The sequence below is a fragment of the Castor canadensis genome, chromosome 1 (assembly GCF_047511655.1).
Source record: "Castor canadensis chromosome 1, mCasCan1.hap1v2, whole genome shotgun sequence".
Classification (NCBI taxonomy): Eukaryota; Metazoa; Chordata; class Mammalia; order Rodentia; family Castoridae; genus Castor; species Castor canadensis.
Window position 1 is genome coordinate 44,244,210 of NC_133386.1, and position 24,409 is coordinate 44,268,618.

Genomic DNA, 24,409 nt, shown 5'->3' on the forward strand with positions numbered 1-24,409 from the left:
TGAAAGTAGATAGTTACAAGAGGGCTGAAAGTACCTCACACAATGCTTCTTGTGTGAGTCTTCTTTGTGAAACTCACAAGACGAGTTTGAGTCTTGAAAAGAGTGTACTAGACTGTGTAATCAAGAGTTCTCTTAGGGCCTTTCTACAGTTTCAATGAAAAAGTAGGAGGGAATAGACCAAAAGGAAATAACAATTATCAACCTATATGTACCCAATGTCAATGCACCCAGTTTCATCAAACATACCCTGAAGGACGTAAAAGCAAATATTAACTCCAACACAGTGGTAGTGGGAGACTTTAACACCCACTATCATCAATATATAGGTCATCCAAACAAAAAATCAATAAAAAAATCCTAGATCTAAAACATACCATAGATCAAATGGACCTAGTTGATGTCTACAGAACATTTCATCTAAATTCTACACAATATACATTTTTCTCAGCAGCCCACAGAACCTTCTCCAAAATAGATCATATCCTAGGACACAAAGCAAGCCTCAGCAAATATAAGAAAATAGAAATTATATCATGCATTCTATATGATCACAATGCATTAAAACTAGAACTCAACAACAAAAATAAAGACAAAAAATATGCAAAGAGCTGGAAACTGAACAACTCATTGCTTAACGAACAATGGGTCATTGATGAAATAAAAGAGGAAATTAAAAGGTTCCTGGAAGTCAATGAAAATGAAAATACAACCTACTGGAACCTATGGGACACAGCAAAGGCAGTCCTGAGAGGAAAGTTTATAGCCATGAGTTCATATATTAAAAAGACTGGAAGATCTCAAATCAAAGACCTAATGATACATCTCAAACTCCTAGAAAAACAAGAACAAACAAATCCCAAAACAAATAGAAGGAGAGAAATAATAAAAATAAGAGCTGAAATCAAAGAAATAGAAACCAAAAAAACCATACAAAGAATTAATGAAACAAAAAGTTGGCTCTTTGAAAAAATAAACAAGATCGACAGACCCCTGGCAAACCTGACTAAAATGAGGAGGGAAAAAACCCAAATCAGTAAAATCAGGAATGCAAAAAGAGAGATAACAACAAACACCATGGAAGTCCAGGAAATCATCAGAGACTACTTGGAGAACTTATATTCAAATAAATTTGAAATTCTTGAAGAAATGGACAGATTTCTAGATACTTATGATGATCCAAAACTGAACCAAGAGGGTATTAATCACCTGAATAGATCTATAACACAAAATGAAATTGAAGCAGCAATCAAGAGTCTCCCAAAAAAGAAAGTCCAGGACCTGATGGATTCTTTAAAGAAGAACTAACACCAACCCTCCTTAAACTGTTCCACGAAATAGAAAAGGAAGGAAAACTGCCTAACACATTTTATGAAGCCAGTATTACACTTATCCCAAAACCAGGCAAAGACACCTCCAAAAAGGAGAACTATAGGCAAATCTCCTTAATGAACATTGATGCAAAATTCCTCAATAAAATAATGGCAAACTGAATTCAACAACACATCAAAAAGATTATTCACCACGACCAAGTAGGCTTCATCCCAGGAATGCAGGGGTGTTTCTACATATGAAAATCAATAAACGTAATACACCACATTGACAGAAGCAAAGACAAAAACCACTTGATCATCTCAATAGATGCAGAAAAAGCCTTTGATAAGATCCAACACCATTTCATGATAAAAGCTCTAAGAAAACTAGGAATAGAAATAATGTACCTCAACATTATAAAAGCTATATATGACAAACCTACAGCCAGCATTATACTTAATGGTGAAAAACTGAAACCATTCCCTCTAAAATCAGGAACTAGACAAGGATATCCACTATCTCCACTCCTACTCAACATATTACTGGAATTCCTAGCCAGAGCAATTAGGCAAGAAGAAGGAATAAAAGGAATACAAATAGGTAAAGAAACTGTCAAAATATCCCTATTTGCAGAGGACATGATCCTATACCTTAAAGACCCAGAAAATTCTACTCAAAAGCTTCTAGACACCATCAACAGCTATAGCAAGGTAGCAGGATATAAAATCAACATAGAAAAATCATTAGCATTTCTATACACTAACAATGAGCAAACTGAAAAAGAATGTATGAAAACAATTCCATTTACAATAGCCTCAAAAAAAATCAAATACCTAGGAGTAAACTTAACAAAGGATGTGAAAGACCTGTACAAGGAAAACTATAAAGTCCTGAAGAAAGAGATTGAGGAAGACTATAGAAAGTGGAGAGATCTCCCGTGCTCATGGATTGGTAGAATCAACATAGTAGAAATGGCTATACTCCCAAAAGCAATCTAAAAGCAATCTACATGTTTAATGCAATTCCCATCAGAATCCCAATGACATTCATCAAAATCTACTGTTAAATTTATTTGGAAACACAAGAGACCACGAATAGCCAAGGCAATACTCAGTCAAAAGAACAACGCTGGAGGTATCACGATACCTGACTTCAAACTATATTACAAAGCAATAACAATAAAAACAGCATGGTACTGGCACAAAAACAGACATGAAGACCAGTGGAACAGAATAGAGGACCCAGATATGAAGCCACACAACTATAACCAACTTGTCTTTGACAAAGGCACTGAAAATATACAATGGAGAAAAGACAGCCTCTTCAACAAAAACTTCTGGGAAACTGGTTAGCTGTCTGCAAAAAACTGAAACTAGATCCATGTTTATCATCCTATGCCAATATTAACTCAAAATGGATTGAGGACCTTAATATCAGACCCCAAACTCTAAAGTTGGTACAGGAAAGAGTAGGAAATACTTTGGAACTAATAGGTATAGGCAAAGACTTTCCCAGTGGAACCCCAGCAGCTCAGTGGGAGAAAATATTTGCCAGCTACACATCAGACAAAGGACTGATAACCAGAATATATAGGGAACTCAAAAAACTAAATTCTCCCAAAATTAATGAACCAATAAAGAAATGGGCAAGTGAACTAAACAGGACGTTCTCAAAAGAAGAAATTCAAATGGCCAAAAAACACATGAAAAAATGCTCACCATCTCCAGCAATAAAGGAAATGCAAATTAAAACCACACTAAGATTCCACCTCACCCCTGTTAGAATAGCCATCATTAGAAACACCAACAACAACAGGTGTTGGTGAGGATGCAGGGAAAAAGCAACCCTCTTACACTGCTGGTGGGAATGCAAATTAGTACAACCACTCTGGAAAAAAATTTCGAGGCTTCTTAAAAATCTAAACATTGATCTGCCATATGATCCAGCAATACCACTTTTGGGGATATACCCAAAGGAATGCAACACAGGTTACTCCAGAGGCACTTGCACACCCATGTTTATTGCAGCACTATTCACAATAGCCAAGTTATGGAAACAGCCAAGATGCCCCACTATCGATGAATGGATGAAGAAAATGTGGTATTTATACACTATGGAATACTACTCAGCCATGAAGAAGAATGAAATCTTATCATTTGCACGTAAATGGACAGAATTGGAGAACATCATCCTGAGCAAGGTTAGCCTGGCCCAGAAGACCAAAAATCATATGTTCTCCCTCATGTGGACTTTAGATCAAGGGCAAACACAACAAGGGAATTGAACTTTGATCTCATGATGAGGCAAGAGCACACAAGGGAGGTATGAGGATAGGCAAGAAACCCAAAAAAAAGATAACATTTGATGTCCTCAATGCAAAGGAACTAATGCAGAAACTTTAAAGCAACAGAGACCAATAGGAGAAGGGGACCAGGAACTAGAGAAAAGGTGAGATCAAGAAGAATTAACCTAGAAGGTAACACACATGCACAGGAAATCAATGTGAGTCAACTCCCTGTATAGCTATCCTTATCTCAACTAGCAAAAACCCTTGGTCCTTCCTATTATTGCTTATCCTCTCTCTTCAACAAAATTAGAGATAAGGGCAAAATAGTTTCTGCCGGCCATCGAGGTGGGGGAGGGAGGGGATGGGGTGGGTGGTAAGGGAGGGGGTTAGAGGTAAGGGGGAAGAAATGCACATATGAATAAAAGAAATAAAAAATAAATAAATACAAAAAATATATATTACACGACTAGGACTAGATTGTGCCCCCCCCAAAAAAAAGAAAAGAAAAAGTAGGATGGAAATTAGTTACTAGATTTAATCTGGATGACATTGTTCTTTTAAAACTATATGTGAATGGAAGAGAAAAGCAAAGTAAAGTTATATCCCTCTTCATCCTCAACATAAAAACTGTTCCAAATGTGTTAAGGATTGAAATGTAATATGAAATCATGTATATGAATATAAGTAACAACCTTAGGAAGTACAAGTAGCAACATTATAATGAAGACAACCTTTTGAGCATGATATTAAAAACACAGAATATTTGTCACGTTAAAGCTAGAAGTTCTATATACCAAAATATACCATAAGCAAAATTAAAAGATGGAAAAATATTGGGAGTCATGGAGTAAGTACTTGACAAATTGTGTAACTAACAAAGAATTCATGTGTTTAACATCGTAAGAGGATTTATAAAACAGTAAGAAAATATAGGAGCCACAATTTTATTTTTATAAAGTAAAGAACATGGAAAAATAATTTTAACTTCACTATATTTTAAGAACTCAGTGAAATCAGTGAGATTTCATTACCATAAAATTAACAGTGATTAAAAATTAAGTGAGACCATGCAGTGTTGATAAGGGTATAGAAATAAGCACTTAGAAGCTGCTGAGGGGAGCATAAAATTGTGTAATTTTCTTGGAAAGGGATTTAGCAGCATGAATGAGAGCCTAAGATAGGCATGTAATTTGATTCAGCAGTTTCATTTTTGTGTTTTCAACCTAACCAAATAATTAAGGATTATTGGCAAAATTTCATCACTGTTTGTAGAAACAACTTAAATTTCTTCCTAACTCTATCTCCCTAGAAGAAAAGAAGACTTTTTTTCTAATCTACACAGAAGCACTGTGTCTTTCTGTGCTCTGGGGGTGCTTTTACACCTAGGGGAATTTCCCTTTTTTTGCTTAGAGTCATGATATAGTTTAGCAATAGCTCCACTACAATATAGTGTTAAGAAACTAAAGCCATTGTACATCCTTTTAGAAGTTAAATACCTATATATTAAGTTGTTTAAAAAGAGATTTTTATCTCTTAATTGCTATTAATAATGTAGGAACTTTTTCAGTAATTGCCTCATTTATTCAGTAAATATTAAATGACTATTAAGTACTGAAGAAATGTGGCAGGCACTGTGGTCACTGTGTTTAGCAACATGGTCCCACCTATCATGGAGAGAAATAAAAGAATGAAGTATTTACAAATCTAGATAGACATATATTTCAAAAGTATGGTCAGTGAAAGCCCCATTACCACCAAAAGCATGGTCAGTGATTAAGAGGATCTTGACAAGAGATAAACTGAGGAAAGTTATACAAAGGTCCTGCAGCATTAGAAATTTCTGGGAACTGTAGTAATGTCAAAATAGTTGAAGTGTAATATGTTTACTGTGTCCCAGGAATTGTTTTATGTAGTCTGTCCTTTATATTTTCCTCTCCTTTAAGCCTCACAACAACTCTGTTTAGTAGATCTGAGTTAACTAAGTCACAGGAAAGTTACATAACTTGCCCATATCACATAGTAAGTGGATAAAGCCAGAATGCCAGTTCAGGCAGTGTGATTTCAGAACTCATTTCTTAACCACAGTACTACATTTTCTCCCAAAAAAATAAACAGACCAAAGAAGGAGAATTGACAAGCTGAGCCTGAGATTTTGGCATGCGTTACACTATGAGGCCCTGTAAGCCAAGCCCCATGAAAGATTTTGAATGCTATCCTACCGGCAGTGAGAAGCAGTTAGAAGATGTGAAGGACAAACATGAGGATATTGCTTGGAGAATGGAGTTTACACTGATGTTCATATTTTTGATTTATAAAAAGAAGAATGGATTAGACAAGAGCATTGGATAGATAGGTATTCCGGGGAGGATGTTTCAACTTTCTTTATTTCTTCAGGATGCACATTAATAAGAGGAATTAGAGCATTGACCTCTCTTGCAAATGATGGATATTCTAGCTCAAATTAGCCAAAGGGAAAAGGAAATGTATTGACTTTGTTGAATAAAAAGTTGAGAGATAATGTTAGTATCAGACACATCAAGATTGAGAACTCAAGTTGATGGCACTAGAACTGAGTTTCTCTTTTTCTCATAAGTTGGATTTGCTCTTTGTGTAGACTTCCTGCTTCAGTCATGCATTCTCATAGATACATGTGCAGCTGGAAAAAGGTCTTTTCTAGGAGATCTTTTTTCCTTTAAAAAGTCCTCAGATCACCATGAGTAGATAAGTATAATCCACATGCCTGTCCCTGAACATTCCCAGTGACCCACAGAAAGAGACAACTTTATTGGTTTATTCTTCCATCAAGCTCTTTGTTCTGAGTTTGGGTTGAATCCCTACCGAGACCACATGCACCGATGAAGAGGGTGGTAGACTCCCCAAATGCCGAAAGGAGATTTTTTATATTGGGAAACAACATTTTTTCTAGACCTAATCACTTTTATTGTATTTTAGAAAACTAACTTTATCAGTTATGTTTACCTCTTATTTGCTTCTTATGTTTTATTATATTTAATTATGCAGAATTTTTAAGTTTTGCCCAAATATTCATTCTGCCTCTAATTAGATTATTAGTTTCTTCAACACACTCTGTCCTTAATTTTAATTGATAACTAGAATGCTATCTTTATAAATTTTTTCATGTATTTGTATACATATAACTCTTAATCATCTGAAAATTTTTCAGATTATGGAAGAATATTTTTCCTATTGTTGAATTTCATTGTTTTTTCCTTATTTATGGGTACCTGATATCTTTCCTAGTGCAAGAATCTTTTCCTCTGTATTCTTGAACTTAATTACTATAGTAATTTTATGAGGTGGGAATTTCTACTCCCATATTTTATTGACAGATGCTGGACTTGAAAATTGATTTTCTGCTTGTTAATACTCTTTCCACTGTGACAGCTGCTTTCTTTATAGTCATGTATTATTCACCACTATAATACTTATTTTTGGCCAGTCAGAATACAAAAAGTAGAGAATATACAAGTAAGCAATATAGAATAGAGAAAGGGGAACATTTATAAAGTGACAGATAAAATTTTAAAACATTGTGAGTGAATGTTATATAATATGCCAGTAATTCTTAAAAATTAGGAAAGAAGACGCCTTTATACAAAAATTAAAATTTTTTTTTCCTTTTTCTTTTATTATTCATATGTGCATACAAGGCTTGGTTCATTTCTCCCCCTGCCCCCACCCCCTCCCTTACCACCCACTCCACCCCCTCCCTCTCCCCCCCCACCCCCTCAATACCCCGCAGAAACTATTTTGCCCTTATTTCTAATTTTGTTGTAGAGAGAGTATAAGCAATAATACGAAGGAACAAGGGTTTTTGCTGGTTGAGATAAGGATAGCTATACAGGGCATTGACTCACATTGATTTCCTGTGCGTGTGTGTGACCTTCTAGGTTAATTCTTTTTGATCTAACCTTTTCTCTAGTACCTGTTCCCCTTTTCCTATTGGCCTCAGTTGCTTTAAGGTATCTGCTTTAGTTTCTCTGCGTTAAGGGCAACAAATGCTAGCTAGTTTTTTAGGTGTCTTACCTATCCTCACCCCTCCCTTGTGTGCTCTCGCTTTTATCATGTGCTCATAGTCCAATCCCATTGTTGTGTTTGCCCTTGATCTAATGTCCACATATGAGGGAGAACATATGATTTTTGGTCTTTTGGGCCAGGCTAACCTCACTCAGAATGATGTTCTCCAATTCCATTTAAATTTTTAAAGTGACTTGAAAGTAGTGGAACAAACTGATCAAACCAACTATAATCATGAAAATATAACAATCCAACCTGTACCTACAGAGGCATTAGGTCAAGAGGATTTAATGAGTGAGTTTTACCAGAAAATTAAAAAATAGGTAATTCTTTTGCTATAGGAATATTTCAGAGCACAGAAAAGAAAAAAAAAAAAAGTAAGTAGGTAAGTTCCCCAAGTCATTTTTTGAGGTTAGCCTCTGTTTAAAGACACTGTTAAGACAACATGCTACCTCACAGGCTCGTTCAGCATATACACATATCAGCATGCACTTTCAGGGAAAGAGGACAGGAAAGCTGTGCATCTGGAAGGGAACTGTGGTTTAAAGAGTAGGTTGAAGAATTTTCATAGCTTTTTTTGTGATATCTATATTTATAAGGAGAAATATTCAGGTGTTATTTTTAAATTACTAACAACTTAAATTTTTGTAGTGTTTGCATAAGCTTGCCTATTAAAATTGGGGTTTTAAACTTTATAGCATTTTCCTAGATAGTTTAAAGTATGTCATTTATACATTTGGTTCTTATGTTTAGAGGGTAGCGATCTACCTAACCAACAGATTATTCATTTGCTCCTTATTTCAAGAATGCATAAATTCAACTCTTAAAGATTTCATGAGACAAACTTTGTATGGAAACACAGAAACTACAATTTATAAGATACATTTAGCAGATTGTCAGTATTGGTGTAAAAGTTTTACCTTGTAAATAGCAGAACTCACTCAAAATATAAATCAATTTTAAAGAATGGTTTATCCCGGAGTCAGGGATGGGAGGGTGGGGGCAGGGGAGAGGTGGCCCAAATAATGTAAACACATGTAAGTAATTGTAAAGATGATAAAATAAAAATTAAAAAAAAGAATGGTTTAAAAATACTTTAATTTTTTCAATCTTTAATATAGCCATTTATCTTGCTTCAATTTCTTTCTGTATGTGTTTTGTTATGTGATATTCTCTTTATTTTATATATATATTTATTTTTATTTTATTGTTTTTACATTTACTCAACACTGCCCCACTTCCAGGCAGAAAGGAATTCTCTTTAAAAGAGGTGAGAGGTATATCCATTTCTTTACATGATAGTCCTGAAAAAGAAAAACTAAATATGGAGGTCTTTTCAAAAAGCAACAGATGATAATGGTTATCCTCCTTATCTGAGTGCTTCTTCCAAATTCATGAAGGAAGGATCCGTTCAGTAAAACAAAACTCTTACAGTGAAGCATATTTAAAGTGCTCTATTTACTTGCAGATTGGCCGCCTTCAAGATCTGGTAAGGAAAAGTGAACAAGGTCTTGGCTCTGCTGAAGGACTCATTGCTAGTCTTCAGGACTCCCAGGAAAGGCTTCAGAATGAGCTTGACTTGACAAAAGGTCGGCTAAAGGAGACCAAGCACACTCTATTAAATGTTGAGGTAATTGCATCATTGTACTGTGAACACCAGCAAAATAAAAAGATAATTTAGCCATTTTTCTTAAAGCTTATTTGAAAATTGTATATAATTAGTGCATTAGTTTCTAGAGTTCCATTATAAGGTACTTCAAACTGGGTGACTTAAAACAGCAGAAATTTATTCTCTATCTACTTGGGAGGCTAAGATGGAGAGGATCACAGTTCAAGGCCAGCCCAAGCATAAGGTTTGCAAGACTACACCTTTTTTTTTTTTTTTTATTCATATGTGCATACAAGGCTTGGGTCATTTCTGCCCCCTGCCCCCACTCCCTCCCTTACCACCCACTCCACCCTCTCCCTCTCCCCCCAACCCCCTCAGTACCCAGCAGAAACTATTTTGCCCTTATCTCTAATTTTGTTGTAGAGAGCGTATAAGCAATAATACGAAGGAACAAGGGTTTTTGCTGGTTGAGATAAGGATAGCTATACAGGGAGTTGACTCACATTGATTTCCTGTGCATGTATGTTACCTTCTAGGTTAATTCTTTTTGATCTAACCTTTTCTGTAGTTCCTGGTCCCCTTTTCCTATTGGCCTCAGTTGCTTTTAAGGTATCTGCTTTAGTTTCTCTGCATTAAGGGCAACAAATGCTAGCTAGTTTTTTAGGTGTCTTACCTATCCTCACCCCTCCCTTGTGTGCTAAAGCTTTTATCATGTGCTCAAAGTCCAATCCCCTTGTTGTGTTTGTCCTTGATCTAATGTCCACATATGAGGGAGAACATATGATTTTTGGTCTTTTGGGCCAGGCTAACCTCACTCAGAATGATGTTCTCCAATTCCATCCATTTACCAGCGAATGATAACATTTCGTTCTTCTTCATGGCTGCATAAAATTCCATTGTGTATAGATACCACATTTTCTTAATCCATTCGTCGGTGGTGGGGCATCTTGGCTGTTTCCATAACTTGGCTATTGTGAATAGTGCGCAACGAAACCCCAGCAGCACAGCAACTAAGAGATAGAATAGATAAATGGGACCTCATAAAACTAAAAAGCTTCTATTCATCAAAAGAAATGGTCTCTAAACTGAAGAGAACACCCACAGAGTGGGAGAAAATATTTGCCAGCTACACATCAGACAAAGGACCGATAACCAGAATGTATAGGGAACTTAAAAAACTAAATTCTCCCAAAACTAATGAGCCAATAAAGAAATGGGCAAGTGAATTAAACAGAACTTTCTCAAAAGAAGAAATTCAAATGGCCAAAAAACACATGAAAAAATGCTCACCATCTCTAGCAATAAAGGAACTGCAAATTAAAACCACACTAAGATTCCACCTCACCCCTGTTAGAATAGCCATCATTAGCAACACCACCACCAACAGGTGTTGGCGAGGATGCGGGGAAAAAGGAACCCTCTTACACTGTTGGTGGGAATGTAAACTAGTACAACCACTCTGGAAAAAAATTTGGAGGCTACTTAAAAAGCTAAACATTGATCTACCATTTGATCCAGCAATACCACTCTTGGGGATATTCCCAAAAGACTGTGACACAGGTTACTCCAGAGGCACCTGCACACCCATGTTTATTGCAAGACTGCATCTTGACCAATAATTGGATGTGCCTGTTGTCCCAGTCATACAGGAGGCTGAAATTGGGAGGTCATGATTCCAAGGCAACCCCTGGCAAAAAAAAGTCCACAAGACCCTATCTCAACAGAAAAAGCTGGGCATGGTGGGACAAACTGTGGTCCAGGCTAGCCTGGGCAAAAAGAGAGACCTTATCTTCAAAATAACAGGAGCAAAAAAAAAAAAGGCTGAAGGTGTGGCTCAAGTGGTAGAGTTTAAACCCCACTACTGCCCTCCCCCACCTCTCACAGTCCTAGAGGCTAGAAATCTAAAATAAAGGTGCTGGCAGGGCCATCCTCCCTTGTAAATCTCTTAAGGTTTCCTTTTTCCAGCTTTTTGTAATCACAGACATTCCTTCACATTGTTCATTGTTCAGTCTTTGCCTGTCTTCACATTGTCAAGTATACTAGTACGATTAGATTAAGGGCTCACCAACTGGAGTGAAGTCATTTTAACTAAATACATCTGGATTGACCCCAGTTCCAACTAAGTTTACATTCTGAGGTGTGGAAAGCCCTGGGGTTAGGACTTAAACACATCTTTCCGGAGAAACAATTCCACACATCATAACTAGTATGTGCAAATTCTTTTACTGGTAGGAGTTGGAACTTTCATATTTATGAACACAAGTGAGTGCTTCTCTGTGATTTACATATTTCAGAAAGGCTGCCTTTCCTTTCCATTCTCATGAAGCATACCAAGTGTTAGACTGCTTAGATAATAAAAGGGGAAAAAAATCCATAAAACTAGGGAGGTAATAGCCAAGGAGTTCAACCTAAACTTTTTCTTCAGAGAGGTAATCTGAAGTATAGGCTCTGAAGTCAGGTCGGTCATGTATTAGGTATGCATCTACCACTTGGTGTAGCACTCTGGGCAAAGCCTCAACCTCCTCATCTGTGCAATGAAGGATGGGTGGGAAATAAAATACTTTCCATGTCTCTATTGCAGTAATTAAATGAGATAAAGCATTTGCCACACAATGCTTAGCAAAATAGGAAACACTCAATGCATGTTGACTTTATTAATATTACTCTTTAGCTTAGAACTGGTGATGTTTCAAAAGCATGTAAACAAGAGCACGGTAGTGGATATCTGTGCCTTCTCTACTGTGCACATTATCTAAGGTATAATCATGTGTACATTGGTTACTAATTAATTTTATTTTTCAAATGTGACAGATTATTTCTTCTGTTTATCTTTCTCTAGTGGTTATGTGATATGACAGTGTTAATAAATAATAAAAAGGTAAAAATACTAAGTTAGAACTTGAAGTTACTGTATTATGCAGCTTGGTCTGTTTAATTTATGTGATGTCAAACACAGCCTGAATGGTAACATCCTATGACATAAGCAGAATTGTATGACTAAACCATATTAAGAGGTATTTTTCCATTTTCAAAAATAAAAGGAAGAGCTGGTGGAATGGCTCAGATGGTAAAATAAAATAAAGTAAAGGAAGATGCTACTTAAGGTAATAAAATATATTCTAAAATAAATAGTCGGAATTTTGTGTGCAGTGTGGGAGTGGAGTGTGCCTGGTGATGGCTCTGGGGATTGATCCCAGGACTTTGTACATGCTAGGCAAGCATTCTGCCTTTGAGCTATGCACCCCCAGCCCCAGTTGCAATATTTGTAATGAATGTTGGTTAGTTATAGGTTGTGTTTATGTGGTACCGTGGAAGTTCTAGGTCTCTCACCTTGGATGTACTTGACTTTAGGGTATTTCATCCTGGTTGCTTTTCCTACCCCTCCCTATCCTGACACAAATATTTAGGCTTGTGTATTCGCTTTCATTTTTGAAGATCCTTTCTCATATTTATGTTGTTTTTCTGTCAAATAATAGAAAATAATTTGAAAATTTAAGCAAAACCTTACCAGTGGTTAATTTTCTGTTCTGCTGGCAATTTTAATTGTGAAAATATAGGTGCTGCATCATGGTTTACTACAACTTGTGTAAGCTCCTTAAGAGCAAGTAGGATTTTTTTAAACATCTTTTCCTTCAGCCCCATTTCAGTAATGTGTAATAAAGTGCTTTGCATTAAACAAAAGAAATACTTTTCAAGTAATTCTATTCCATTTAATGCTACCTATGATGGGAAAAATAGTTCATAGAGATAAAGTATTTGAAAAGAATAGTTAGCTGAATTCACTTTTAGTAGTTACTGCTTAATAGCCAGGTCAACAATGTTGTATGGCAATTTCAACACTGATTTGCTTTTTTCCTATTAATCTGAATATATCCCTTAAAAATTGCTATACCTCATGCTGTTAGCAAGCAGGTGATCCAGACCAGGCCATCATGATGACAGGGAGGTGGACCATCATCTGCTCGTCTTCTGCCTGGTCCCTCAGGGCAGCTGCATTGCTGGCAGCAGCCCATAGTTGCCAGTGTTGTCCAAACAGGTCACCTTCAGTACCCAGCTCCAGAGAGCTACTTGATTTATGCTAATCTACAGGGATTTCTTGTATATCATGTAACATTACCATAACACTAAGCACATGGACCACAGGCTTAAAGTTATATAATAAAAATAGTCAGTTGGCTAAATTCCACATAATTCTTGTAATCGTGTCAGTAGGATCTAGCCACAATGCTTAAGCTTTGAACAAATAACAGGCTTTTGAATACGAATGTTAATGAACTTGGATAACTTATCTGCCTAAGTGACGTGTGTACATGTCTAGACATTTCAGTAATCAATCTGTTGTTAGATACTCATGATAAGAAAGGTTTAGCTTAGATAATTGACTTTAAACTATTTAAATAATTGAAGTACACTATTTAAATAATGTAAGTCTTAACTATTATTCAGGAAAGGACATTTGAAATATAAAATGTTTGCTGTATGTTTTATTGTCAGAAAATCTTGAGTAATTATCATAAAGTAACTAATTATCATCAGTTACTGTGCTATGGAATTACAAGTTAAGATAAAAACACTCCACTTCTCTGTAACAACCACTAGTGCCTTTGTTTTTGAAGGCAGGTATACATTGCAAAGTTTTTGTTCTTCAGGCTGAGCTAGAACAAGAGAGGCACCAGCATGAGGAAACACTGGCTGCCATGAAAGAAGAAGAGAAGGTCAAAGTGGACAAGATGGCCCATGACTTGGAGATAAAGTGGACTGAGAATCTGAGGTATACCTTTTACACTGTAATGTAAGATTTTACTGACATAGTGTCTGTATGTTGTATTGTTAAAGACATACTAGCAGTATTTTAAATTATTTTTCCCATGATCTGCTGTAGAGATTTCAGAATTCTTTTTTTCCCCTGTTTGGATTTAGATTTACTTTTCTGATTTTATTTCCTTGAATATAAAATAGGCAGAGAACTAACATGAAGTCAGAAGACTTACTTGTTCTATTGCCTTTTCTGCCATTGATAAATTGATAAATGAGTGGTCTTGGGTAAGTTACCAGTTTATCTCATAGTCCTTAACTATAAAATATCATACTCATACTCTAAGCTCAAAAAACCTGTGAGCCTCTCTACAATAGTCACTAAGGGGGATAATTGTCTTTACACAGTAAATGGCTGTGTTTTATTCTAGGCAAGAGTGTTCTAAACTTCGTGAAGAGTTGAGGCTTCAACATGAAGAAGATAAGAAGTCAGCAATGTCTCAACTGTTACAGTTGAAAGAGCGAGAGAAAAACGCAGCCAGGGATTCATGGCAGAAGAAAGTTGAAGATCTCTTAAACCAGGTAGTTAGTAGTCTGCACTTTATGACTGTTCAGTTTCTTGACATTCTATAGCTGGGGAAATACTGTAAAATACTGTATTCAGTTTGTCTTAGGGAAACTTAAGTTTAAAAAATATATACATAATCAGAGACATATTCATAGACTTATGAAACATATTCTAAATAACTATATTGGTAGTCCTAAATGCAGAGAAGAATTTATGCATTTTTAGTTTGTGAACTGAACACTGAAGAGATTTGAAGTGAGAAAGTTAGCAATTTTTTAAAAATATAAAATCTTTTCTCAGGCTGTTAGATGCCCTTTGGACAACAGATGGTAATTAAATGTGCCCTGACTACCTAAAACCACTTACCAAAAGCAAGCAGTTTACTTCTTTCTCTCCAATGGAATTAGTCTTTAAGCCCATTGGAAAGAGTATCACATAAACAAAAGGTGATGGTAGTTCTAAACCTGTCTTCTTGTGTCTTGTCCTCTTATTTCCAGAATACTTATAGCTATAATTAAAATAATTTGCACATTTTTACTTAGTTACACAACCTCTAAGTTTATAAGTTCTTAATATCTCCTGTTAAACCAGTCATTAAATAAAGCTGACTGTATGAGTCACCAGTTGATAAGCAAGTACAGAACTTGGGCAAGAAGCAGCTTGTAATTTTGTGTTAGAAATCCACTATTATCTTTCTATTTGTGATTGTGATGAATTTTGAAATAAACAGGATAGAGATTTTGTAAGATAATTTGTTACCTAGGGACAAACAAGTGATATCTTTCAATAATGCTTGTGGTCTGCCAATATGTGTCTGATATTTCATAATAACTTATGATGTTACTCTGAAAAGGGAGAAGCCGTGTGTGAATTTTTATGAATCATTTGAAACCTTTGAAAATAAAACAAAAAAGAAATGCCTTTTACTAGAAGTTGGACACTTCAATAGCATCACTTATTAATACTTCTTTTACATTCTTTGGGATGCAGAAGGACAGATTTTCTGGGTAGACTGTTACTAATCTTCCATCATGTTCTATACCTAGGAAGATTTAATTACTTAAATTATATAACAAAAAAAGAAAAACATTCCTAAAAGTTTGCCCTTTTTCAACCAGAAAGGATTGAACACTGTCTGTTTGAGGGGTGGAGGGTAGGTTTTCACTAAAAAGAAGGCCACTACTACTCCCATCTTTTTTTCTTTTGTCTCCTCTTCTACCCCCCTTGTCTCTGCATCTTGTGTATCTGTGTACTATAAAATAATTACATCTTTGCTTCATGTTTTGCTAGGTTTATGAGGAAATTTTCAAATTTGTTTTCAAAGTAGATTAACTATAAATATCAATTTAATTAATTGAATCTAAAGATAAAACTGTTCTGTGATGCTCTATGCTATTAAGCCATTTGTAAGATTACAGTATCTTCTTCTCTCCCCACTTCTAAAATGTATAGGGCATACACAGGTATATAGGTAAATAGGATTATCTGTGCCTGAAGGAAATCAGGAAAACAAGTGAATAAGATGCCCTGTTGAAGCGAAAGTGGGAATTATGTTAATAAGACATATGAGATAACAAGAATTATAGGAGAGCCAGTTGTCATTTAGTGGGACTCTTGCAGAAAAAGGATTCCTCCTTCCATCTTGCTCTCTTTATGCTGAGATGTGTTCCTAAGCCTGTGCTCTGAAGCCTGCTGTACGTACCATTTTTGACTTGCCTGACACTGGTGCTATGCTCTGTTCCTTTTCACCTCCATCCCCACTCCTACACCCATATGACCCTGCTCACTGCTACTGATCTAATTCTGACTCCTCTTGCCCTGGCACTGCTATCACTCTCATCACTTAGGGAAAATAGACTGGGCTTAGGGTTGGTGATAAAAAAGGAGTGAGAATGGGGAATAGAATTGGAATGGCCAGGTTAGGCAGAAGTATGAGAGAATCTGCATTTTTCACATATTTTAACTATTTCTAAATGAACTCAACATGAAACTGTCTTTGTGCTTTAGCATAACTATATTTCATCCTACTTAGAGCAAAAAAGAAATAAAATAATTTGTCTCTCATATGAATTTAAATTCTGGTGTTAAATATGATTTAAACTCACCCTCCTAGCCTGCATATTTAAAAATGGGTACAAAAAAATCAGAAAATTTTCACTTGCCTTGAATCGGATTTTTTTTTTTTACTTCATGAAATTTTCTGTAGACTATTATTTTTATTCTGTACTTCAATTCAGAGGCAATTCCAGATATTTTGGTTTTCATTGTGTTCTCGTTTTCATCCCAGTGATAGCAGTTATTGATGTAGGTTCTCAAACTTCTAGTCTCAAAAATACTCCCTCCTCAGCCTCCTGAGGGAGTGGCACTGTAGGCGTGTACCACCATGCTGGGCTTCAATGATTATACTTTAGCCTCATGCAAATTATGCTCCCTAGAATAATTATTGCGTAAACTTGAATTATTTTAAAGCAAAAGATCTGCATTCATACTCTTCAACTCTAATTTAAAGAGTTATGAAGAAAATATTTAACCATATATTCTATTTGTAATCCTAAAATGCCTTCACATACTCCTTTATTTCCCTTGTTTTTAAGGCAGATTTTATTTTGGATCCAGCATGACAATTTATTTATTCAGATTCATTCAGAGCATTAGACTGAGAAATTAGAGGGACATCACTCAGATGTACAACTGTTGAATTTGTACTTTGAAACTAACTCTCCATTTTACAGATGTGAAATTTGGGATCCTATAGTCATTTAGCTGCTTGTATCCATGAATATGAACAGTTTTTACAGTTCAAAAATTTATAGTCTAATAGGATGAAGATCATGTATATAAATACTTATAGTAAAAGTCACAATGCAGTTAAGTCACTACATAAGTGGTACAAACAGTCTGTGCTCCAGAAGTAGTGGTGTGTTAGAGTTGACTCCTACCTGCTCATCAGAGTCAGTGGTACCTCTTCTCAGCTCTGCCTTAGGGACGTCATGCTGGCTTGCAGTCAACATGGTGGTTGTATTTATACCACAGCTCTCAACAAATGCTACAGGTCAAGACTTTGTTTTTCAGAGAGCTGTTAAACGTTTACCAGTATATCACTGGGTTAGAAGCAAAGAGAAACAGTATATAGCCAGCATGACTGGGAAAAATTTCATTGAAGAGAACAGGTTTAGCGTGACTCTTGAGTAGGGCATAAGAGTAACAAAAATGTATTTAATAGACATTTTGTTTCTCAGGCCCTATGAGGATTATAGTAATGAAAACAGAGGTTGGCGGGGGCAGTTTGGAGAGAGGTTATCATGAAAAACCTTGACTTTAGGAGTTTAAAGTTTACTCAGTAAACTATGAGATTCTGTCAAAGTTTTATACAAAAGCAAATGACATGCCAATAACTCCTCTCCTCAACCTCCTCTTCTCTTCCCTCCCCTCTCTCCTCCCCTCCCTTCCTCTCTCTTCCCTCCCCTCCTCTCCCCTCCCCTCCTCTTCCTTCTGCTCTATCTTCAAAATATATCAAAGAGGCCTTCCCACTTCTCACTACTTCCTCACTACCACCCAAGCCCCTTATGATTGTCTCCTGCCCTGAAACAGTAACCTCCCTTTGGCCTCCCTGCTTCTACTCTTGCCTGCCTACAGATTATTTCCCATCTTGCCAAAGTAAGCTCATGTTATTCCCCTGCTTCAATCCTCCAGTGATGCTCTGTCACATTTTGAATATAATCCACACTCTTAACATGGCCTTTAGTATCATCTTGATTCTCTCTCTTCCTTTTTTACAACCATATGGACCACTTGCAGTTCTTTGAACATACTTTGCAAGCCTAATGCAAAGGTCTTTGCACTTACCACATGGATTCCACTTTCCCTAGATATCAGCATGTTTTATTTTTCCTTCATTTTGTTCAGTTGTCTCCTCAAATCTTAACTCCTCCAAACGGTGTTCCTTGACATCTATCTCTGAAGTAGCACCCTTTATTTCCTGCTAGCCCCTTATTTTGCTTTGTGTTTTTTCAAAGCATTCATTACTACAGAGTATTATATCAATTTTCTTACCTATTAGAATGTAAGTTCCATCAAATCTGGACCTTTGTGTTGTTCACTGTTATATCCTTAGCATCTAAAACCATGCCAGACACTCAGTAAGCACTTAACATTTGTTGATTAGAGTGAACAGAAACTGAGACACAGGGACCAAAGAAGTTGTTAAATACATAAAGTTCAAATAATTCTGCCCAGTTAAGAATGTGAACAAGGTTTATTTAACTGACAATGGAAGAGAAACATATGAGATCTTCTGATGGAGTACTTTGGTAAAAAAGAAGGAAATGTAAAAGCTAACTTCAGATTTGAGTCAAGGTATTGAAAAGGAGAGCATTGTCTGAGATCAGGTCAGAACATGTTCCTTATATGGGGCAGATGGAAGAGTGATACGTTTTGTTTTAGAGGTATTGACTTTATAATCTCAGGATATTTTAGAATTTTTCACACTCAGTAGGAAGAACAGTGACTACAGAAAGAAATGCAGCATTAAAAGAACAGTTGCAAAGCTAGTTTTGTTAAGGTTTGCTACAGATTTCTTCCTGTTTTCTAGACCAATGCTGACTAGTAAATGGCTACTAGTCACATATGGCTACAGAGCACTTGAAATGAGATTCATCCAAGTGGAGATGTTAGTGTAATTTATCCACTGGGTTTCAAAACCCTAGTAGAAAAAAAGAATATGAAATATCTCACTATTATTTTTGTATAGTTAGATGTAGAAACAGTATGTTTGGATGTATTTGCTTAAATACATGAGTAAATTAATTTTACTTTTTCATGTGGCTACTGAAAATTTTAAATTATACCTAAGGCTTGCATTTGTGGCTGTCAGTTGTATTTCTATTAGACAGCCTCAATCTAGACTACCTAGAACCCAAAGCTGTGGGGCCACTTTGGCATTAGAGCTCAGCATGCATTCTGCCACTCCTTCTCCTGGCTTCAAATTAACTTTTTCTTTATGTTACCAAGGAAATTTCTTTCTATTTTTATTTTTTAATTTATTTGTATTGTTGTACTGGGTGGGGGTACATTGTGGAATTTGTAAAAACTTTTACAATCCTTAGCTGGCAGAATATAGAATGGCTCAAGAGGTAGAAAACTTACCTAGCACAAGCATAAGTTACTGAGTTTAAATTCCAGTACTGTCCAAAAAAGTGTATTCCTATATATAGGAGAAATATGTTTTTACCAGTTTTTATACACCTTTTCTTAAGTTCTTACATTTTGAAACTAGTAATAGCACTACCTATTGTTTTCTGGTGCTAAGGAGTAAACCCAGGGATGTTGGTCATACTGGTCAACTCTACCACTGAGCTACCTTTTAGTGGAAGAATAGATGGAAGTGGATTCTGAAATAGAGGGAGTAGCAAGGGACCTGGGATTACCTCTTCCCAAGATAACTTAGTCAGAAATGTGGCAGATGTCCTGAACAGTGGTAGTAAATCAGTGACCCTGAGCCTACAGGTTCTGAATCCTATCTCTAGAAATTAAGAGAGAAGGAAACCATATAGAACAAACATTGGAGATCCATTCTGATCTCTGAGAAAAGAGATGGCTGCTGGAAGGGTCAGAGAAATCCAAGAGAAAAGAGGCAGAAATAGTGGAGAAAAATTGTATGTGGAGAAAAAAAAACAAAGTAAGAAAGAGTGGTAGTAGCTGGCCTGACCTAAATTTGCTCTCTCAGAAAATGTAGAGTGGAATTAGTCTGACAAAAACTAACAAAAATCCATTGTTCCTTCTTCTTGCTACTTCACTCGTTCCATTCAAAGCTAATTTGCAGTATTTTCCTTAGTAAATGTGAGTTTGTCCTTAATTTCTCTTCAGTCGAAAAAATTAATGACAAATGAGAAGCAAAAAAAAAAAAATCAACATTACTTCAACTATTGTGTGAGTCAGACTCTTCCTCACTGTGAGAAGCAATTTAATGCAGGAAAGACTTATTTTGGTTCACATGGTCAGCTGACTTCATTGTTTCTGGGACTACAGTGAGGCAGAGCATCCTGGTAGAAGGGCATGGTAGAGTAGAGTTGCTCTCCTCCTGGTGGAAAGAGTATTGGGTAGGGGCCAGGGCCAAGGTATACCCTTTCAAAGGCCCTCAGCAACCCATTTTATCCAATTAAAACCCACCTTCCACAGTTCTACCAATTGCCAATAGCCTATTAAAATTTTGAATCCTTTATTGTATGAAATCTTTGATTACTTTGGAGTCCTTGTGATCTAATCATCTCTGGAAACATTCTCAGAGGTGTGTTTTACTAATCTCCAAGGCATTTCTCACCCCAATTACGGTGACAATCCAGATTAACCATAACACCTATATTATATCTTTTGTTTTTAATCACTTATATGGCTAGTATTCTTCCTCTTCTTGAGATTTTTCTCTTTTAAGATACACACTACAAAATGGTTTTCTGAATTAATCTAAAATTATTTCACTATTAGTTGACATTTGTTTAATTTTCTTTTCCCTGCCAACACTCCCATTTTAGTATTCAAGTCTGTCCAATTCTTAATGGACACCTTTGGGACAAGAGAGTAAATCTATAACTAGCTTTAAAATAGATACTTGGGTTTGGAACACACTTGAAAAATACTTAAGAATAACCAAATAGCATTATAGTAGCAGCTGAACTTAATTCATTCCTATTTCCTGTAGCACACTAAAAAGAATTAAAATATTTTGGACCTGCAAGGGTTCAATGGGCATCTGGTTGTAAAGTTATTTTAGATTGAGTCTTGGAGGAAAGTGTTAAGAATAACCTGTTAGCTTGTTTCTACCTTAATCTCATTCATATTCCTGTTATTACTGTTTTAATTTAAATATTGAATAATGGCCCATGAATTTTTCTTTTATTTTTCACTTTGAGAGAATTAATAAAGCTGTGAAATCCACTTCCAAATATTAGATTTATTGTGTTTTCTCCAGATATTAGGATACTTGAAATTATTATTAGAAAAAGACTTTACATGATGTGCTTTAATAAATTACAAAATTATACACTAAATATTTGATTTGCTATTTTTTAAGCTTTACCATATTTTACTTGAGTTTCAATATGTCATATTGTCTCAAGGAAGTTTAAAAAATCATGTGTCTTTTTGTTAGTAATGAAGCTTTTATTGTTGTTGAGATTTTTGTATTCAAACTAAAATTGAAAGTTCATCAGTAATTATGAAAATTCATGGACATGTGCTGTGCATATCCTCTGAGCATAAAGCATTGACAGTGCTTTTTATTAAGCCCCATGACAATGGAGTACTTTTGATTGTGCAGTAGTATGGTAATTCTGATAGTCTCCAGAGTGTCTCCTATTTTCCGTCTCCAACTTTCAGCATAACTTCAAAGGTTTGTGATAAATCCCCAGTTTCTTAAGTGGTTTTGCTCTTGGCCTATCTCACCCACATTTCTTTTTTAAAGAAAATATCTAGATACCAAAATGTAATGATAAGAAATTACTTTTATATTTTCTTTGACGAATTTATCCATTTATTCAGTCAATATTGAGCACCTCTGGTACACTAGGTTCTATGCCAGATCTTTCATGTGATCAGAATAGTCTTTTCCTTCTTGTACTTATAATCTACAAAGAAAGACAGGTATTAAATTAAAATGGTGATAAGAACAGAGACCTAACAGTTTGGGAACTTGGGATGGATTCTCTGAATGTGGTATTCTTTACTTCAGACCTAGAAGGGGAAGAGTCAGTCTGAGAGGAAAGTAAGAATCACATTCTCAGCAGAGGAGGCAGTATGTGTGAAGGCCTGAGGTAGCCCAAGTAAAACCTTCCTTCAGCAGAGTAGAGAACTAGGAAGCCATCCAGATCACATGAGGCCTTGCTTGCCTTCTTAGGATTTGAGATTTTATCCAAAGAGTAATGAAGAGCTGTTGAAGGGTTTTAATCAGGAATGGGAAATACTCAAATATTGTAATTTCAAAACTCTGGCTGCAGTATAGAGACTAGATTAGGGTGGTACAAAGTAGGTGCTATTCAATAAGTATTACTTCCTTCTTAGTAAGCTTTTAGTGTCAGATTTATATTTTCTGGACAAATATTAATATATTTAGTATACTCAGTTCATCCCCATGACAAGATACACTTTAAGAATATATTTGCTTTTTCAGTAGGATTTTGGCATGCGATACACATACACACAGGCTTTCCTAAATAACTTTTCTTTTTAGTTATCTAGAATTTTCTCTTTACAGCTTCTATTATTATGAGAGAGGGGAGACATGGAGAATGGTGGAAACTAACTCACTATTAAAAAGCCTATCTAATTCATTTAGTCTTTTAATAAACATTTACTGATACCTAGTTAAGCACTTTAGATGCCACAAGTGAAGAAAGGTTATGTTGGAGTGTTTTGTTGCTTTAATAAAATATCTGACATAACCAATTTAAAGGATGAAAGATTTATTTTTGCTCAGTTTCAGAGGCCTCAGTCCAAGGTCAGCTGAATGCAGTGCTTTGGGCCTGATGCAAAGCTGAATATCACAGTGTAGGAGCATATGGTAAAGGAGGCTACTTACCTCATGGCAGCTAGGAAACAGAGAGGAGAGCAGGGCTCTCCTCTAATATTCTTCTAATATTCATTAGAATATTTTTATTAGAATATATTCATTGTACAGGGGGAAATATAAGCCAAAAAGGCTTATATTGTACATTGGTTAGATAACCCCCACCATGTCTCCCCTTTGACTCTCTCCCCGCCCCCCTTAAAGTAATTGCAATAGATTTCATTGTTCTCTTTCATGTAGGTATATGAACTATTAAGAGCATTGTTTTTATGTACAAAATGCTAAATTTCTAATTAAGTGTAACAACTTTTTATAAAATTTTTGACTTTTCCTCATTTATCTGAAAGTCTGATTTACATTCATCATGTAAATCACATATTGAAAAACATTTAATAAGCTGCTACTCTCAAGTTTCTGAATGCTGCCAATCAGTTGAGGAAAATCTTTTGATTTTTTTTCATCTCAAAAATTAAGACACTTAAGAAGGTTTTAAAATACTATTATGTGGCATCTGTTCTGTTAACACTGATCTTACATAGAATGCTTACAAAATAATGTTTTTGCATAGGAATTCTTAATTTCTCTAACATTACTTTTTTTTGTTTTGTGGTCCTAGAGTTTGAACTCAGGCCTTTGCACTTGCAAGGCAGACAATTTACCTCTTGAGCCACACCCAAGCTTTTTGGCTCCAGTTATTTTGGAGAGGCAGGGCCTTGCTTTTTGCCCAGGCCAGCCTGGTCTGTGATCCTTTTATTTTAAGCTTCCCACCATCACTGGGATGACAAATGTGCACCACTGAGCCCAACTGTTGGTTGAGATGGGGTCTCGTGAACTCCCTGCCAGGATTGGCCTAGAACCAAGATTCTTCCCATCTCAGCTTTCCAAATAGCTACGATTACAGGCATGAGCCACCAGCACCCAGTGGCCAACATTCATTTAACCCTGGCACATTTATGGTCTTTGCTTAGGCTGCTAAAATAGATTACCATAGACTGGGTCATTTATTTCTCATAGTTTTGAATTCTAGGAAGTCTCCCATTCAAGGTACCAGTAAATTTGGTACTTGGTGAGGGCCTACTCCCTGGTTTATGGACAGCTGCCACTTCACTGCATCTTTACATGGTGGAAGGGCCAAGGTGGCTCTCTCAGGTCTCTTTAATAAGGCTCTCCTTCCTGATACCATAACCTAAAGGGATTAGGATTTCACTATATGAGTTATAGGGGCACATAAACATTCACCCCTGTCCCTTAATACTCAGGCTATTCTCACATGCAAAATAT

The 24,409-nt window shown here is 36.0% G+C and overlaps 1 protein-coding gene across 9 annotated transcripts in view; it reads left to right on the top strand.

Moving 5' to 3' along the window:
• Fam184a (family with sequence similarity 184 member A) overlaps positions 1-24,409 on the top strand; it is a 123,841-nt gene that overhangs the window by 64,279 nt on the left and 35,153 nt on the right. For 6 of the 9 annotated variants that reach the window (XR_012448776.1, XM_074075592.1, XM_074075559.1 and 3 more), the window contains exons 7-9: positions 9,105-9,266; positions 13,862-14,016; positions 14,432-14,582. Coding sequence is in view for 8 of the 9 variants with exons in the window: in XM_074075592.1 (XP_073931693.1) it covers positions 9,105-9,266; positions 13,862-14,016; positions 14,432-14,582 (468 nt within the window). In the remaining variant the exon portion in view is untranslated. The remainder of the gene's footprint in view (positions 1-9,104; positions 9,267-13,861; positions 14,017-14,431; positions 14,583-24,409) is intronic. The other 3 variants (XM_074075561.1, XM_074075587.1, XM_074075577.1) reach the window with 1 other exon arrangement.